Raw genomic sequence first — 20,302 nt, 5'->3', positions numbered from 1 at the left:
TGAGATTCTAAGGGAAGAGGTAGAACGCGCAGTGAGAAGGCTACGAAATCAAAAGTCACCAGGATCCGATAGAATAACTGCTGAGGTTTTGAAAAGCATGGGAGAACTGGGCGTTGACGTTCTTCACGCTCTGTGTCGAAAAATTTGGGAATCGGGATACTGGCCGAAGAAATGGTGTCAATCCACATGCATACCATTGTACAAAAAGGGTTCACCACTAGAATGTGAAAACTACCGAACCATCGCACTCATCACACACGCAAGCAAAGTCATGCTCACAATATTGAACGAAAGACTGAAAGCTTTCCTTTTACCGCAAATACCCATTGAACAGACAGGATTTGTTCCAGGGAAAGGGACTCGAGAGCAGATTTTGAATGTACGACAACTGATTGAGAAAGCAAGAGAATTCAACGTAAAAATGATATTGTGTTTTGTCGATTTCAAAAAAGCTTTCGATAGGGTATGGTGGCCGAAACTGTGGAGGATTCTGTTGGGAATGGAACCGCCAACACATCTGGTGCGCCTCATTCGGCAATTATACTCTTCAGGCACAGCGACGGTAAGAGTCAATGATTTCCACTCAGACGAGTTTTCAACAGCTTCTGTAGTGAGACAGGGATGCATTCTGTCTCCTCTTCTCTTTAACATTTACAGCGAGTACATTATGAGAGAGATCCTCGAGAACTGGAATGGAGGCATTGCAATTGGTGGTAAGAAGATTAGCAATCTACGATACGCTGACGACGCATTGATAATAGTCCAAGACGAGGGTGAACTGCGAATTTTAATACGAAGATTAGAAAACAAAAGCGCAGTATATGGTCTCGAAATCAACAAATCTAAGACCAAGGTGATGATAGTAGATCGCCTTAACAATAACAGTCCAGACATCACAAGGATTGCTGACCTCGAAGTTGTCAACCGCTTCGAGTATCTGGGATCTATTGTGACGAACACCGGCGAATGTGAGCACGAAATTTGAAAGCGCATAGCGATGACGAGAAACGCTACAGCGAAATTGGCCCGTATCTGGAGGGATACCGCAATAACAGCAAGAACCAAGGTTAGGCTAGTCAAATCACTCATTTTTCCTATCGCAACATATGTAGCAGAGACTTGGACATTAAAAATGGCAGATCGACGAAGAATCGATGCATTGGAAATGTGGTGTTATAGACGCCTCCTTAGAATACCATGGACTGCTCGTCGCACCAATGAGTCGATTCTGAGACAACTGGGCATACAAATAAGATTGTCGACCATGGTTAGTCAACAGTAACTTAGATATTTTGGACACATTGCCAGGAGATCGGATGGAATGGAAAAATTAATCATCGAAGGAAAAATCGAGGGAAGAAGACCTAGGGGACGCTCACCATCACGATGGATAGACCAACTTAAAATTCTAACTGGGGAGAATATGCACGAAGCCGTTCATCATGGCCAAGATAGGGAGTCCTGGAAGCAGCTCGTTCAAAGAGTCGCGACATGATGTCACTACACCCTTACGAGGATTAGATTGAGAGAGAGCTCTAAAAAAAAGCACACTTTACAACAAGTCGCCACTGGAACTGCCCTGAATCTGGATGTAATAATCGAACGATTCCGAACAATCCGAGGGTTGCGAGATAATTGCCAAAAGCGCTACATTTACCATTAACAAACTTTAATTGAGCTACAGCAGGTACTCTCTGAACTAAAATCCGTATACATCACAGAACACTACAAGATTATGAAAATACAATCAATCAAATCAATCATAAGGAAGAAAACTTCATGAACTTGAGGTTGCAGCTATTGGACAGGTTATGTGGATTTCAGTGCATCTGCATCAACGAGTTCGTTCCAGTTTAGGAAACGATTCTTGATGTAGTTCTTATGCCATCAAATCCACGCATCATTTTCGAACAAATCCCCTACAGAGTCGAATAGGTCCGAATTTGTACAATTTCAAGGGGCTCAACCATCTCTAAGAATGGAAAACTTCTTTAAACCCCACTTGTACACAGGTATACATTCAGAATTAGTTGGAGCTTTGACAAGAGACACAGGATGATGCAAACCTACGGATTTCACAGGAGTTGAGGTAGAAGGAAAATGAGCTTCACAAGGTAACACCTTTTCTGATATATCAGACTCCAACATAAGGACTTATTCATAAAAATCCTGTCTGATAGCAGATTCATCATCTTTATCAACCGGTTGCTGTTAAATTCTATCAGTTATATGAGTGAGTATACGATTGTAATCAATTTGTAGGGAATTTGAGTTGACCTAGCGCAAATCTCTTTCAAATATGCCAAACTCTCTTTAATGCCTTCGACATTTTCTTTGAAAGAAAAAGGATCAGATAAGATAGTGAAACTACGATCCAAGGATTCCTGGGACAGTAAACCACTCAAAATTTTACGTTTGTCATCCACTCATGACGGGATCTCAATACCTCGAATCGAGTTCATTCTGTTGAGAGATATTCTCCACGATAGAAAAATTCAAAGGAACTATATAGTAAGTAAAAGAAAAAGTTGAAAACTGATTTAAAAAAGCCGAAAAAATTAATGCCTACTGAAAAATCAGATATAATTGCTGAGAGATGATACCAAAAATAATTATTTGAACTATCTGGAACGAGAATAATGATCAACCCCGAATTACTAGTCACTTCCACCAGGAAAACTAGTATTCTAGTGATCGAATGTTCGAAAGGACTTTAGCAGCCCCACGTTGGGCGCCAAAATGATGTGTAACCTTTTTGTTACAACTCAAAATGCCCGAGCTCAGTCGTTTGTTTTAAGTCATGGTTCTGATCTCTGAATTTACCAAATGGAAGGGACAAAAACCCAAGTCGATCAAACAACTCTTATATTCAAATGAATTTTACAAATTGAATTTTAAAAATATCTGGTACCAGAAAAATTTACATACAATATTCAACAAAATAGAAATATACAGGGTGTCCCAAAAACACCACATCAAACGAATACGGAATGAAGATCTGAATTTGCTCTCCCTGAAGTGAAAAAATCTTTTATATGAAAGTCTCACAGTTTTCGAGATATTTGATTTCCACATCGTTTGTTATGGCGCTCATGTCATCTTTCTGTCAATGTCGTTTTGAGGTTAAATCGACTACCTTCGACCTTAGAACATAGAATAAAATGGAAAATTTTGTGAAAAAGCAAAAAGGTGATAAAATCAGTGTTTCACAGAAATGTTCTACTTTCGATAAACATTTGAATTTCTTTTTTTCTGAATAAGATTAACACCTGTATTTACGTGTAATAATGTAAACCAATGATTAGCAGTCTATGGTTATATATTATCTAAGGTTTCATCTAGTGCTAGTGGCGCTACAATCTGTTTTATATGACATTAGCTGATACTGCTCTACTCATAATCTGGCTGATATATAATTTTCCAATAGTCTATGATAATTTTTTTAACAGTTCAACACAGTTTTTTTGATAGTTTTTAATAATCAAAGCAAATTAAATATTTCTCTAATACCTTTCATCGATGATGACATTTTTCGCGCCAAGAACTAGTGAACACCGGGAATACATATAAGACTTTGAATGCCATACGATAAATTTCGAATTTTGAGAGGATACTAATTGTGAATAATGGCAATGAATTGACTAACATTTTCCTCAATATAATTCGAAAAATAATATGAAATTCTTGTTTGTGTTGCTTTTATGAATTGACATTCGGCATAGAGGCTATTGAAATTTTCTATGTTAACTTTTTTATCGTGGAGTTGGGAGCCAAATCCAGTCAAATTATAGAAAACATAAATCGAAATTTTCATTCAAAGTATATTTTAAGTTACACTTCGAAGAATTTTATACCTATTTTCGTTGAAGAATGGCTGGTTTCTAACAATTTCGAAATTGTTTTGTGATTCGAGAAGTGAAAACAATGTTCTAAAGTGTGTTCTCAATTTTTGAAAACTACAAAATGTCCCAACCAGGCAATACAACAGGTTGGCTTATACAAGGTGCAAATGGACAACCACAAATGATAAAATTGGTGCAAACTTCTCAAGCTAGTGGCAAATCTGTTGGCGGAATTCTAACTTCAAATGTGACTACACAACCTATAAAAATATTCAAGACCACTTCGGCTAGTGGTCAAGAAATAACACAGTTGATGAACACTACTCCGCAATCACCGATAATTAAAACTATCGGGTCTAATATAGTTACAAAAACAGTACCAATACATGTGAATATGAACTCAGTGGTGAAAGGTCCAAAAACTATACATCTAAGTCCATCCCAAATGCAAAACATTCGATTTGTGAATACTACATCTCATCAGAACACAGTACAAATGCAACAGGCAAATCCTCAAAGTTTTGCAGTAGCTCAACAAGTACAACAATCGTCTCAAAATATTAAAACAGTTTCACCACCAATTCTTCAGCGAAAGAGGCAGGACCCCCTTGAGATGGATTATGTCCATGATTCTAAAAGATCTAGAAAATCAGATAAAGTAGGTAAAGGCTTGAGACATTTTTCAATGAAAGTTTGTGAAAAAGTTCAAAAGAAAGGAACTACTACATACAACGAAGTGGCTGATGAATTAGTTGCCGAATTCACTAATCCCATGACAAATAGTTCGTTAGCTGACCAACAATATGATCAGAAAAATATCAGGAGAAGGGTATATGATGCTCTTAATGTCCTAATGGCAATGAATATCATATCAAAAGAAAAAAAAGAAATCAAATGGATAGGACTACCTACTAATTCCCTTCAAGAATGTATGCAACTGGAGAAGGAAAAACAAAAAAAATTATATAGTATTAGGGAAAAGAGAAAACAACTTCATGAACTTATCTTAAATCAAATTGCTTTTAAGAAATTAGCACAGAGAAATAAACAAATGGAAGAAACACATGGAGCTCCTCCACCCAACTCTTCGATACAATTACCATTTATAGTAGTGAATACAAATAAGAAAACCATTATTGATTGTAGTATTTCCAATGATAAGTTGGAGTATATTTTTCAATTTAATGATAAGTTTGAGATAAACGATGATGTTGACATATTGAAGTCTATTGGTATGTTTATGGGCTTAGATACTGGTACTGTTACACCTGAAAATCTGGAAAAAATTAAATCAATGGTGCCTAAATCACTGGTAGAATATGTGGTTCAGTTAGCATCAGGTGAAAACAAAGATTTAGAAAACCTAGATGTTGATGCTGGAACTAGCACATCCTTCTTAATGGGTTCAGAAGAATTAACAGGGGTTCATTTAGATGAAGAAAGTTCTCGTCATTCTTCTAATTTTGATCCTTTATCTCCGTGTGGAGATGATTACTCAGATGATGATGTGGAAGGGGAATCTGATTTATCTAGTGATATTGATTGAATTTTTCGATTATATATTTTTTATGGGTTAAGATTGTACAGGTCATAATTTTGGCTTCAAGTGAAAATAAGGAGTAGGTAGGAATGAAAATTTGCAAAATTTACCAAGACTGACCTGTTTTTCTGGACTCTTTAAGAATTTGTTTTTTGTTTTATAGAGCCATATTTTCTTTAATTTAAGATTACATTATTAAAATACATAGGATTTTCTGTTTGGTATTTTCAAATTCTATTGATAACTTCAATTTGCTCTCATTTTTTTTCTGAATCGCTATTTTAGAGTATATTAGCATAGTTAGTTAAAAAACCTGAATAAAATTGTTTTTAATATTGCAGTGTTTCATTATTATCGCTCAAATTTTTCAATGAACGCCACTGTCTTGAATATTATATAGAATATGTGAAGAGATCTATAGGAAGAAGAAGAATGGAGATGTCAGGATTGACACAAAACATTTATTACACTATTTTTAGATGATATGAGATCATTTACTGGTTTTCTTTTCATTTCAAATAATCAACAGTCCTTTTCGAATGAAAATTTGCCTTTCTTTATTAGTATTCAATAAAACTGAAATCTAGATCATTTGAGACATATCCTTAAATGTTCCATATTTCAAAATAAAAACCTGTCATGTCAGAATTTAAAATAAGAAAGAATTTTCGAAAGGCTTCTCATCTAATTGAAATCAATATATTATAAATACTAGTAGTTATTGGTATCGATTTGTCAATGTCAATAACAGATTATAAAAACAATGACGAGCAAGTCAATTTTAATAATAGAATTCTTACTATTTTGAGTTTACAATAAATATTGAGAAAAAGGTTCAGATTCAGAATTTTTTCAAACATTTTCTGCGACTGCCAACAATCTTTACATTCTATGAGTTAAATCTTAATTGTATTGGCAACACTGTAGATAATAGGTTGAAGTGACGGTATCCGATAAAAAGTCAATCTTTTTTTGAGTTGCATTTGAAAAAGTTTCCTGTTGAAATAAAATGGCCGTTTCACTTGTGTGAATTTTAATACTACCAGTTACATATAAATTGAAGAAGTGCGTTAGATATACATATATTTATCTGCTTCTATCATTGTTAAATTTGTTTCTTGAAATTATAAGGGTAAGTATATTTGAAATCTAATAAGAATGTGGTAAATGTTGATTGAAGAGCTTATACAGACTTACATTTATGGTATGGTTTATTAAGGGAAAGTTAATTTTTTCAATATACTATAGTGTTTATTCTAAAGCAGATCTAGTTAATTCTATTAACCATAGTAATTTCGAACTAGGCCGGTATTGTACTTTACTTTTTATCAACTTGTGATTAGTCACAATGACCTCCTGTAGAGAACTGGTGTTGAATTTGGGTTTGCCTTATTTTGTTGTTTTTCCATATATAAACAATATGATAATAATGGAAGTCACGTTTAATTCTTAGAATGTTTTTCAGGGTTATATCGAAACTACATACAAAGAATAGGTTATACTTCAGAATTTTGTTCAACATTTAAACTTCAAAAATGTTACCTTCAAATGTTTTAGATTTCGACTTAAAGTTTGGGGTTATTTCAGATGGCGGTGAACGTTTATTCGACCAATGTTACCTCTGAAAATCTCTCAAGGCATGATATGCTCTCATGGGTAAATGATTGTCTACAAAGTAGTTTTGGAAAAATAGAAGAACTTTGCACAGGTGCTGCTTATTGCCAGTTTATGGATATGCTTTTTCCTGGATCTGTCCAGTTGAAGCGTGTTAAGTTCAAGACTAATCTCGAACATGAGTATATTCAAAATTTCAAAATATTGCAAGCTGCTTTCAAGAAAATGGCTGTTGACAAGGTGGGTACTTATTTATTTATTTTTTCTTTCGTTGAAGGCATCGACTGCTAAAGTCATTAGCCTCTAACCTAACCATCACTAGACATGTACAACATCCATGACCTAGCCAGGATTTGAACCCAGTACCTTCGGCACCACAGTTGACCTTTCAGTCCATTGTGGGTACTTATCATTACATTAAATGTGCATTAAACTAAATATGAACAAAAATTATGAGAATCCATGAAAAATGAAACATTGCATGTAATATATTATATTTTTATAATAAATCTAAAAGGTCATTTGTGAAGAAATGTCGATAAATTATTCTTTCAGAGAGGATAATTTCTGTTCGATTCAGTCATTGGTGAATACTTAAATATTTTGTATTACGGATGAAGAAACTCCTAGTTTTAATTGATGAACTTATCCCTTCTTTTCCATTAGAATTGTGGAATATGAATGGTTTGAGGTTTGAGGAGTAGATATTATAATGATTCATTAAAAAAATGTTGATAAGATAAAATGATTAATTGTGGTTATGAATTTCAACTGTGCACTTGAAGTTTTGTTCAGCATGTCCCATAATTAAATGATATGAATTTAAACCCACTGAAGACATTCTGATGATTCATTTTGAATAACCAACTCTATCCCTTTCAATGATAAGATGGCTTATTCGAATCATCTACTTTTACTAGTCACAAGCATGCAATTTATCGATATCATGAATTGATATTTTCTAATTAGGAATCTATGATTCATTGGATAATGGTAATAGAATGATTCTGTTGAAATCATCTTCTTCATATCACTTGAAAATACTTTCAATTGATATTTACATAAATATCACCTTAAATATATGAAATTGAATTTCCTCACAAATTAATGATAGAGAATTATATATTTCAGCAGGATATGAGAAAATGACACCAAAGGGATATTTTAAATGTGTATATTCAAAAGAAAAATTGTTACAAAATTGAATGATGTTACAAAATTGAATGATGAAATGAAATATTAAAGATCTCTAATTTTTACTGTGAGGCAAGCTAGTGTAAGATTTTCCTCTTTCAATTTTTGAAGAAGAGTGGAATTGGTACTCAACAAATAAACCTATCATCAAATTATTCAGATTTATTGAACTGTCAAATAAACATGACATCAGATAGATATGTGATAAAATACTGAATAAACTGAATGGAACAACATTTTATGAACACACAAATGAATATGGTGTTGTAGTTGTCTATTCAAGTTTAGGAAGATTTTTTAGGGATAAGTTTTCTGAGGTGATGTTAATTTAGCATATAATTCATGGCTCACTGTGTGAACACTACAGACCATGATTCCTTTGAAGTGCACTTAATGACACTTAACTGACATCCCAAACACAATACATTATTATACACTGTGTCCATAAAGTATGGAACAAATTCATTTTTAGCTAAACAGACCATTTTTAGAAATAACCCTGAAACACGTCGATTTTTTATTTCAATTTACCGTATTTTAAAATAATAATCTAATATACAGGGTGAATTACTTTCGAGTAATGACGTCACCGTCATTTTTGTTTAAATGAAACACCCCCATTTTGTCTCAATTTTCCGATTACTTTAGCTGAACTGATTCCAAAAATGTATCACAGGTTGATTCCAATTGGTACGAATTGGGGGTGTTCCATTTAAAAAAAATGACAGTGACGTCATTACTCGAAAGTAATTCATCTTGTATATTAGATTATTATTTTGAAATGCGGTAAATTTAAATGAAAAATCGACGTGTTTCAGGATTATGTCTTAAAATGGTCTGTTTAGCTAAAAATGAATTTGTTCGATACTTTACGGACACAGTGTATATGCGTGTGTTCTTATGCATCCCTATACTTGTCCACGTCAGGGTGGTTGCATATTTGAATTGTTGAGAAGCTTCTCAAAGGATATTTGGATGTAAAATCTCATTTAGTTTTGGTGGTTCTAAAGAAACATGTTTTTCTTGTGGAACTTCGAGAGCTGAAACACCCAAATCTAGCAAGACTAACGATACTCATAATTGTTGAATTGCTCACAGTATTTTTAATATATTACAGTAAAACTTTGTTTAGACGCTTTCCTGCATAATACGTTTTTTTTCATCGGTCCCTTGAATTTTCCTATGTTAATACAGTAAAATAATACTCTGTAAGACGCTGTGTTTTGTTGGATAAGATGTTCTTTTTTCGCAGCAGATAAACGGATTTTCAGACGAGACATATAACTACTGACAGCACAGCAAAAGACACTGACGAAATTCCCCGAAATTTTCCCGATTACGCGCCAGTGGATGAGCCCTTATAACTAGCAACAATCATACAATTGATGACATGATCGTCGACGCCGCAACCTCTCCACATATTCCACCAAGAACCATTTTCATTTTTCGGGAATTGAGATATTTTTTACTTTCCCGGGTAAGACCCTCTTTTACATCGGTCCCTTGAAAAGCGAATATAAGATAACTAGATTGCTTTACTCTAATGCCGGCTCTACACTCACGGCGCGAAAACCGGCGTATTTCGTGGACCACAGATGTGAATAGTTTTGCGGGATTCCCCGATCCGAGTCGGTATTTTGTTCAGCTTCAAATGATTTGGCGCATGAAATACGAATTTGTTATATAGTATGAAGAAGTTCATTTCGCTTCGACATTTACAGCGAGAATCAAGGCTTAATTTTGGGACGATACCCAAGGTAGTGACTACCTCTTGAAATCTACCAAATTTCATTCGCATATCTCGACCGGTTTCAGAGCAATAAATAAATAGTTGGTTTTTGATTAAAACTTTACCCCGTATCTCGGAAAACGAAGTATTTGCCGACAAAAGTTTTATAGCATGTATTTATTTTTTCATGCAGAATCACCTCCTGAAGTTTGTCGCACTTATTCACTAACACCCTGTATAAATATCAAACCGATCTCTATTATATAAAATATTTGATATTTACTGTATTGATACTTTTCAAGCGATACGAAGTCAATATCGATACTGCTCGATCCATTGTATCGGAAGATACTTTTCGAAGTACAGTACAGTCTCGATTATCCGAAATGATGTGGACCAAAGTGATTTCGGATAATCGAAATTTTCGGTTTTATCCAAATTTTTTTCGGCAAATTCGAGTTCAGGGTACCGATTCATAAAGATCCCTAGGGAGCTAGGGAGAAGGAGCCAAATTTTAGGCTCCGCCCTAATTGACCATATTCACCGTCGCCATATTGTTATGCGACAATACCAACTACCCAGTGTTCCCAACGGAGAAATATTGAGTTTACTACAAAAATACCGCTAATATCAAAAATACTATCAGCCATAAAGACTATTCTTCCACTGACTATTTCCAAAAATGGAGCGAAGCATTCATTTATACACTCGGCCACAATTAATTTGTTCAGAAAACCACCTTTCACTAATCTTTTTATTTCCAAAAGGTGAAATTTTTGCACAATGTTGTCCCAAACAAGCCTATCTGGCGTAGCAGCCAGAAAAGGTACACATAAACTTCACTTATAAACTTTATATTGTGGAATTTTTCTAGTAAACCCAATATTTCTTCGTTGGGAACACTGGGTAGTTGGTATTGTCGCATAACAATATGGCGACGGTGAATATGGTCAATTAAAGTAGGAAGAAGGGGGATCGACGTTGCCAAATTGAAGGGCGAACTTTGAACTATTTTTCTGTGACATTAACAGAAAAATAAATAATTTCTATTTTTTATGTCTATCTCAATCTAAAATAAATCTAGCACCTATAAATATGGAAAAAACAAATGGATAACAATAACTAAAGCTTTAAATTATATTCTGATAGTAATTCGAGGTCACTTTTACTGTCATACAATAATTCCACCATTGCCAAATGTACATATTACATTGGATCTATTTTTCAATTCAATACATTTATTTCGATTTTCCATAATAAACCATGAGTGATATATTTAAACTTACTGTATTTAACATAAGCAGTAAAATGAGCTAATTATAAATTATAATAACACCAATAATCGAATTTTGAAGAGACACCCCACGTGTGCATCTTTGACATTTGTCACAGAGAATGTCGTTTATGTCACAGCGTTGCCAAGTTTGTATCGCAATGAAAACCGCTGGGTCCAAGGCAGCGGATTTGAAGTCAATTTTTTTCGTCTAAGAACCGACAACGTTGTAGGTTGTATCAAAAGTTGCCTATCATAAAATGGTTTTTAATTTATTAGAATATGACGATTGAATCAAAATTTATGTTTAAAATGAAAAATACATCTAAATATCAACAATTGAACAAATTATGGTAATTTTGCATCTATATCGGGGGCTTGAGCAGAGTGGGCGTGGCTCCTTCTCCCTAGCTCCCTAGGGATCTTTATGAATCGGATGTGTATATCATTAGATCGACTCAAAAACATTCATTAAATATTCAACTTGAATTCATGTTTTAGTTTAAAAATAACATCAACAAATAATTTGTTTAATTTTTATTATTTAATTTTTTTTAACATAGTATGTACAGGGTGGGCAAATTTCGATGTTTTATCACTACAATTTTTAAACCAGAGGAGATAGACAAATTCTGATACCCACTTCTCGGTCTTTTTTTCTGAGAAACTAACAAGGGTAGTATTCATTTTTGGCCACCTTCTTTTGTTTTCGAGTTATAAGCGAAAATTGGAAAAATGGCGATATCGAAAAATATCTATATCTCCGCTAATACTGATGATAGAGCTCTGAAATTAAAACATTATACAGGCACTTTTTTACGTGAAATCCAGTGGCGTGCTCGTCTTTTCAAAAGGGTTTTTAATTACGAAGCTATGACCCAAAGTTATGTTTTTTCAAATGGGAACACTAGATTTCTGTGCTATTTTTTGAAAGCTTGATTTTTCCTGATTTCAAAATATATAACATCGTATGGTTCGTATCAATATAAATAATAGAAAATGGTCAAAAACCTTTTTTTACCTAAGATTCTCATTATTTCTATGATTTCAACTGTTGGCGAGCACAGAAAAATTGAGCTTCCTATAACAAGAGTAGTGTCCTTCCATCAATCTGATTATTTCTATTGCTTTTTCCTCCGAGTATAAGACATTTAAATGCAAGGTAGAATATAAAATCTATCCTATTCTACATTCCACACTACACTGCATTTTGTAAAATATTTGAGAATAAACCCAATCTTTTTACGACAATAACAGACGTAAAAACATATGTACTTGTAACACTGTCGGCTTACCAAAACAATTCGCATTTTAGACCGTTGTATTGCTGTGGAACCTCGAGGGGAACCACTTAGCAGTATAGGTGAATCCTAGACACGTTCCGTATAATGCTAATTTTTTCGGTTAATCGGGATTTTTGTTTTTGAATAGTTTGTTTCGGATGAAACGGATTTCGGAAAATCGCAATTCGGATAATCGGGATTGTACTGTATTGCCCAATACCACGATCTCACGTTGCAGGGATTGATGCGTCGGTCACACTCAAGAAATATTCTTCCCGTCTAAACACACTATTAGGTGTATATCCTTATCGGATATCCTTATGTTCCTTATATCATCTTGATTACTGTGGTTAATAAGTTTAGCGGTGACTATTTCCTCAAACTTCGGTGAGTTATCTGTCACCAGAGCAACCGTACTTTTAATCTGGTTAGTATCAGTAACCCACACCCACTCGTCTTGGCAGTTGTCATTTTATTCTGTCAAGGAAACATTTTGTTGAGCAATGACAAGAGTCAAGCGGTCCATATATACGAAGCAGGTTTCGAAAACCACTCTGAAATTCTTGGTGATATGCGGACCTTACCCTATGTCCAATTTTTTCAATGTAATTGAAAGGAATAATACAATCATGGAATCGACATGTCTTCACTTCTAGATAATACCAGTAGACAAACTGATCAAAGGCCGTTTTCAAGACAACTTCGAATTCCTACAATGGTTCAAGAAGTTCTTCGACGCAAATTATGACGGTCGCGAATACGACGCCTTGGAGGCGAGGGGCGGCCTAGTAATAGGCTCTGCTGCCATTCAACACGACCACGGAGGTCTCGTCCAAACTACCAATCACCACCATCCTACCCCAAGGGTGGCCCCGGCTAGACAGCAGGGTAACCGTTAGCTTGGGAATGGTGTAGAGTTGCTAAAAATGTTTGTTGGCTAAAGATACTTCATATCAAACGATATCATGAAATTTGATTGATTTGGAAAAGCAATGGTTTTTCAAAGAGTTTTATTCAGAATCGCTTGCAGTTCCACAGTTTTCCTATACATATTCTAAATTTTGATCCCTTGTAGTAACGTACCCTATGGAATGTTACACCGGAGCAAATCATTTTTCTCACAGAATATAATGGCGCGTTCAGCAGAAAGATCGGTAGCGTACTGATAGGTATCAGTTTGGTAACGTTAGTATTCTCTGCTGGACGGGTTGCTCCTTTTCTTGACAGCATTGAAAGCAATAGGTTCTGTGGGTCTTTCTTGAAGGTTACATTATGATGAAAGACAATTTCCTGTTATAATGTCAATTTTTATTTCCAAGTTTGCTTACGGTATTATTACTTTTTTTCTTCAGTATATGGCAAACTTATTCAGAGTATCATTTCAGAATGTTAATAAAGATATATATTTCATTTTCCATTATTGCTATATTTGAAATGTAAATTTAATTTTGAACTCGTGGAAGTATATCAATGCCTTCTGCTCTTGTACCATAAATAACTATTCATTTGAGAGCACTGGCAAATGTTTCATATATATGTCCAATTGACCATATTCACCGTCGCCATATTGTTGTGCGACAATACCAACTACCCAGTGTTCCCAACGAAGAAATATTGAGTTTACTAGAAAAATTCCACAATATAAAGTTTATAAGTGAAGTTTATGTGTACCTTTTCTGGCTGCTACGCCAGATAGCCTTGTTTGGGACAACATTTCGCAAAAATTTCACCTTTTGGAAATAATAACATTAGTGAAAGGTGGTTTTATGAACAAATTAACTGTAGACGAGTGTATAAATGAAGGCTTCGCTCCATTTTTGGAAATAGTCAGAGGAAGAATAATCTCTATGGCTGATAGTATTTTTGATATTAGTGGTATTTTTCTAGTGAACTCAATATTTTTCCGTTGAGAACACTTGGTAGTTGGTATTGTCGCACAACAATATGGCGACGGTGAATATGGTCAATTTAGGGTATATTGTATACAATCTGCATCAAATATTGACTGAAAAACTAACAATTCATATACATATTTATATTTCGTTCAGAAAGGTAATTTGAGTGAATGTCGCTTCATTCTTTCATGCTGAGAAAATTATCTTCACTTGAATTTTTTATTAATTTTTTTTTTTCAAATTAATTTTCGATCTTTTAGTTGCGGTGGAAATGAACAATTATATTTTGAAGGAGTAACATGAAATATTGTTAATGTGTATTTTGCTATATTACTTATTCTTGAAGAGTAGTAAATACCACGAAAGGTTATTTACTTTAGTCGTCTAAAAAGATGCACTACATATTTAAATTCAATCAACCACAATTTAGCTTGACAAATTTTTCAGATTTTCAGTGGTTAGATGAGGTTTGATAATATCCTCATTGAACAAATCACAAAATGTTATTATCAAGGTGTTATAATGCAGATCTTCCATAAGAGTCTTGAATTTTTAATTAGAAAATGACCAAATATTCTACATTTTATTTATCTTTTCCCAATTGAACGTCTCTGTAATCGCCAAAACTTGGGAACATTTGAAACAAATGTGAAAATGTATTCTCACATTTGCTATTATCTTCTCCAGCAAGCATTTATAGCACATGTACATGTATGTTCGAATAGTGCATCATACCCTTACAGTTGGAAAACATGGCTCTGGTGCTTCATATTCCTTTTTTATTTCGTTGTCAAACCTTGCTGGCCATCCTTGCTACCATGGTTACCAATTCTTCATTTCATGATAATGCATGATTAATTGCACCTTATATCAATCTAAAGAGAGAAAACGTTAACATTATCCGACTTAAATACGTCTGTTAATTCAAATTGATGAATTGCAATTTTTTATTGTTCTCCCTTCAAAAAAACTTTCTTCTTCTATGATGGAGTATTTATATGCAAATCTGATTGGTTTTAAATGAAATGAAACATCAGTTAAATCATTCAGAGGTTAATAAAAAAACAAAAATTCTTAAATATTTCAATGCAACCAGTGGACAATGAGGTTGAATTATTCTCAATATGTCAAATTGAAATGAATTTATTGGATTTTACATACATTTAGGAAATTTAAATATAGAAAACCATTCCAATTTGAATAAACACGGTTGAATAAATTTCTGGAGCAAGCATAATAAAAAGTCCTAAGTTATTTTTTGGGAATTTTTAATTTGAAGAAAATTGATTATTTCATTTTTTATTCTCTTTGAGAAGAAAATTATTTAGGTGTACTGAAAATAAATTACTTCGAAGTCAATACCCGATTTAAAATTTCCATATTTTCATTATATTCCTATTGTATGGTATAAATTCTGTCGACTTCTGTAACAAAATTGATTACCGATTTAGATTTTTTTCCATAGAATTTTAGATTTTTATGATTTTGTGTATCCTATCAGATCTTTTGAATATTATTACTTGGTTATCATCCATTGTTATTTGATAAATAAGAAAATATTGGACACGATTTTATTCTATTGTTTAATTTGTAACAACGCCGACGTTTCGAAACAGTTCGTTTCTTTTTCAAGGCTAGTTACGACAAACAACATCGTACGCTTATTAAAATCATTAAGACAATTTTCAAGGAATCAAAATTCTTTCACACCGCAGATAATCAACATAAACACTTTTGAATATCTTTCTAAATTAAAAGTCATCTGCTGTTCAGAATTTCCTTTGGTTATTATGGAATATTTTTTAGTTGTATTTCATGACTAACAATAATCGTCACAGGCCTAGAGTTCAATCTACTAATTTTGCAAGTTTTTTATTCTAAGATTTGAGACATCTGTAGGATAATCTTTTCATAGAACATATATGTAATTGTGGTTTCTAATTTCTTAGCACTTGACTCTTCCAATTTCTGAAATGCTAGGCTAATGAACTAATTTCGTTTCATTATTTCCAAATATATCAGGTGTGTGAATAAGTCTTTCCCGTTTTTTGTAAGAGATGGCGCCACCAATACTGTGCGAGTATTTAATGGTTACATATCGTCGGCTAAGAGTGTAAATCTGCTAAGTCCATTTTGAACAATTTCACAGGAGACCAAAAAAACCGTACAGTACAGTGTTATAATAATAATAATAAGAGAGTTTATTCATGAAAATACATTCAATAGAGTTTATTGAATGTATTTTCATGAATAAACTCTCTTATTATTATTATTATAACGCTGTACTGTACGGTTTTTTTGGTCTCCTGTGAAATTGTTCAAAATGGACTTAGCAGATTTACACTCTTAGCCGACGATATGTCATAATCAAAGCTTATTCATCTGTCAACAATTCCACACTAACACATTAGTTGAAATTTTTTCGCATCATAAATTTTTGAAACCGTGAAAATGTCGAAATTTGAGCCGAGTCGACGTCATTTGCGGGAAGTTTCACTTTATTGGTTCAATTTGAAGAAATCTGCTGCCGAGGCGCATCGGTTGCTTCAGGAAGCTTATGGAGAAGGTTGTGTCGATGATTCAAGTGTTCGCGGATGGTTTCGACGCTTCAAAAGTGGCGATTTCGACGTGGAAGACAAGGAGCGTTCCGGGTGGCCGCAAATCTTTGAAGATCAAGAATTGGCGACTTTGCTTGATGAAGATTCGTGTCAAACGCAAGAAGAACTTGCTGAAGCATTGGGAGTTGACCGAACAACCATTTCCAAGCGTTTGAAAGCCATGGGAATGATCCAAAAGCAAGGAAATTGGGTGCCGTACGAACTGAAGCTGAGAGACGTCGAACGGCGTTTTTTCACTTGCGAACAGCTGCTTCAGCGACATAAAAGAAAGGGTTTTCTGCATCGTATCGTGACTGGCGATGAAAAGTGGATCCGTTACGATAATCCGAAGCGAAGAAAATCATGGGGACTACCCGCCATGCATCATCATCGACGGCCAAGCCAAATATTCATGGCGCCAAGCTCATGCTCTGTATATGGTGGGACCAGCTAGGTGTGGTTTACTATGAGCTTCTGAAACCGAATGAAAGGATCACAGGCGAGGTCTATCGACGACAATTGATGCGTTTGAGCCGCGCACTGCGAGAAAAACGGCCACAATACTCCGACAGGCACGACAAAGTTATTTTGCAACATGACAATGCTCGCCCACATGTTGCACAGCCGGTGAAAACATACTTAGAAACGCTCAAATGGGAAGTCCTACCCCACCCGCCGTATAGTCCAGACATTGCTCCGTCTGATTACCATCTTTTCAGATCGATGACGCATGGCCTGGCTGACCAGCACTTCCATTCCTACGAGGAAGCCAAAAAATGGGTGGATGACTGGATAGAGGCCAAACCGGTCGAATTTTTTCGCAACGGGATTCGTATGTTGCCAGAAAGATGGGGAAAAGTTGTAGCTAGCGATGGCCAATACTTTCAATAATTCATTTGTAACCATTTTTTCACAAAAAAAGGCTCAAAATTTGAAAAAAAACGGGAAAGTCTTATTCACACACCTTTAAAAAATTTTAAATATAACCTAAAATTATAATGAAAATGTTTAACAAATGTGTTCTATAATCTATATGCAATATTGCACAAATTAATTTAGGAATTTCTGGTTCAAATTTTGCAGCAAATTATAAAATTTTACTCTTGATAAGTATTATATTATAAGGAAATAATAACCCACAGTTTTAATTTTCTTTTTTTGAAGAGTGAATATTTTAAATTTTGGTTTCTTCAATGGATTTCAGATAATATTTATTGATAATAATTGATGATTATCCGCACCATATTATTTTTGAACCAAGAACAAATTTGTTGAAGAACCTTATATACCTAATTTTCTTCATGAAATATAGAAAAGTGAATAAACGAATATCTCTAATTTGTATAATAAAAAAAATCCTCAATTTCAATAAACTTTCTAGAGTATTTTTGTCCTTGAACATTGTGGAGGAATGACTCCATCTGTTGAACTTTATTTCCCATTTATATTTATAAATTCCTTTCAAAATTGCACATTCAGATAGTACCGATAGACAGACTGGTGAAAGGACGGTTCCAAGATAACTTCGAGTTTCTTCAATGGTTCAAGAAATTCTTCGATGCCAACTACAATGGCACAACAGGTTATGATGCACTGGAAGCCAGAAACCATGAACAGATGGGCAATGGTGGAAGCAATGCTCCCAAAGGAGGAATGATGCACAGAAAACCTGCAGCTTCATCTGCTGCATCCACTGCTTCTAAAGCCAAGCCAGTTGGTAGAGCCAGTAGGTTTCAAATTCAAGATTATCAAATATAGAAAAAATATATTGGCAGTTTGATAACAAGATAATTCTATTAACATTTTATGCAATATATTGATTAAGAAAGAAAAAAAAATTACAAAATTTAGTTATATTTAATAGTATGGAACTCTTTGCTAGGGAAATATTGAAGTTAAACAGGATTCTGTTCTGTTAGTTACAACATTTTTATTCGTATATACTCAAAAAAACTATTTTAGGCAGATTTTCTTTTTTACTTAAAAAAAAATGGTAGAAATCATAATTTTACAATAACTGACAAAAGGAAATTAGAAATTCTGTTCACACATCAGTCTATCCAATTCAATTGAACCAATTGAGTTTTCAGTTTTGCGCTCCAGTTTGTTAATTATGAATGCACTGGATTTTAGAGTATATTTTTCCATATAATAATAGTAATAATAAGAGAGTTTATTATTATAGATATAGTTATACAAACAATTTTCTTGAAGGGAGAAGAATTACTTTCCTTTGATGTATAAAATAAAAGAGTAAAATCTTGAGCTCATGTTAACTATTCATCCACATTATAATAGTGTTAATTTTTAGTAACATTGGTTGAAAGTTATCTCAGACCTCATATAATAAGTTTTCACTCCCACATTATGTTGAGCTTTTTTTTACTGTAGAGAGATTGTTGATTTTTTGAATCTTTTTTATTTCATTCTCTCTGCTCCAAACATTTATTATAATCTGTTGCCATGGCATGATTTGATCTTTTTTAAATTTTAGACTTCAATTATGTAATTTATAATCAACTTATTTTTCTTTAGTGGTTAAAGCGAATCCAGTTCGTCCAGTTCCAAATACAAAAAGTAATCTCAACAAAGGAGGTGATGCAGATAGGGTTGAAGAATTGAATCATCAGCTCTCAGAATGTAAGGTAGATGTACAATCTTTATAATATTCATCATATTATTGATTCTTTCAGTATTTTGAAGTATCTCAAGGTAGATAAATTTCAATATGTATTTTCAGAGTTACTCAAAATGCATATCTTATCATTATTTCTGAATGAAAAGCTTGATTCTCTTCCTCATAGTCTTTAAATTTTTAGCTGACGATAGATAGCTTGGAGAAAGAGAGAGATTTCTACTTTGGAAAGTTGAGAGATATTGAGGTTATGTGTCAGGAAACAGATGAAAGTCCATTGATACAGAAGATTTTAGATGTTCTTTACGCTACTGAAGTAAGTATACATCCAGTGATTCCCATATTCAAATGCATGTGTATTATTTAAAATATATAAATCTTATTCAACACTTTCAGGAGGGTTTTGCTCCACCTGATGAGGTAGAAGTTGTTGGGGAAGAAGAATATTAAACTAATTTTTTTATTTCAAACCCTTTAAGATATACAGTTATTGAAAAAAGAAATAGCAGTTATTTGTCTTGTTTAAATTGAATGTGTAAATTATTAGATCTTGCATCGATTTTATACGAGTGTTTACAGTTATCAATTTGCTAATGTTATCTTTCAATTTATGGATATGAGTTTCTAAAAACTAAATCGCTTGTGTACAATGAATATAATACAGTTTATTTGATAAATATCTAGTTTTAATGATTAAATA

At 33.8% G+C, this 20,302-nt stretch overlaps 2 protein-coding genes across 3 annotated transcripts; both read left to right on the top strand.

The window, feature by feature from the left end:
* Nucleotides 1–3,614: 3,614 nt before the first annotated feature.
* LOC123674907 (transcription factor Dp-1) lies at nt 3,615–5,717 on the top strand. Its single transcript, XM_045610056.1, has one exon. The coding sequence runs from the start codon at nt 3,964–3,966 to the stop codon at nt 5,386–5,388; it is 1,425 nt and encodes a 474-aa protein (XP_045466012.1). The 5' UTR covers nt 3,615–3,963; the 3' UTR covers nt 5,389–5,717.
* A 593-nt stretch (nt 5,718–6,310) lies between these two features.
* Nucleotides 6,311–20,279, top strand: LOC123674910 (microtubule-associated protein RP/EB family member 1). Of its 2 annotated transcripts, none has more exons than XM_045610070.1 (6): nt 6,311–6,514; nt 6,970–7,236; nt 18,447–18,693; nt 19,503–19,612; nt 19,787–19,918; nt 19,999–20,279. In XM_045610070.1, the coding sequence occupies exons 2-6, from the start codon at nt 6,970–6,972 to the stop codon at nt 20,050–20,052; spliced, it is 810 nt and encodes a 269-aa protein (XP_045466026.1). In that variant the 5' UTR covers nt 6,311–6,514; the 3' UTR covers nt 20,053–20,279. The 2 variants fall into 2 exon arrangements, with proteins under 2 accessions (XP_045466026.1, XP_045466034.1); XM_045610078.1 differs by lacking the exon at nt 18,447–18,693 and adding an exon at nt 13,132–13,363 and having other exon boundaries at nt 6,316–6,514.
* The last annotated feature ends 23 nt before the right edge of the window (nt 20,280–20,302 follow it).

Source organism: Harmonia axyridis, chromosome 1 (assembly GCF_914767665.1).
Source record: "Harmonia axyridis chromosome 1, icHarAxyr1.1, whole genome shotgun sequence".
NCBI lineage: Eukaryota > Metazoa > Arthropoda > Insecta > Coleoptera > Coccinellidae > Harmonia > Harmonia axyridis.
Note: the sequence above shows the minus strand (reverse complement) of the source record. Positions and strands in the feature narration are given on the sequence as shown.

Bases quoted from the DNA above. Each gene is read 5' to 3' on its own strand.
- LOC123674910 (XM_045610070.1), top strand. From the start codon at position 6,970: ATGGCGGTGAACGTTTATTCGACCAATGTTACCTCTGAAAATCTCTCA. The intron at 19,613-19,786 runs GTAGATGTACAA...TTAAATTTTTAG, and splicing joins ATCAGCTCTCAGAATGTAAG to CTGACGATAGATAGCTTGGA. The intron at 19,919-19,998 runs GTAAGTATACAT...CAACACTTTCAG, and splicing joins ATGTTCTTTACGCTACTGAA to GAGGGTTTTGCTCCACCTGA.
- LOC123674907 (XM_045610056.1), top strand. From the start codon at position 3,964: ATGTCCCAACCAGGCAATACAACAGGTTGGCTTATACAAGGTGCAAAT.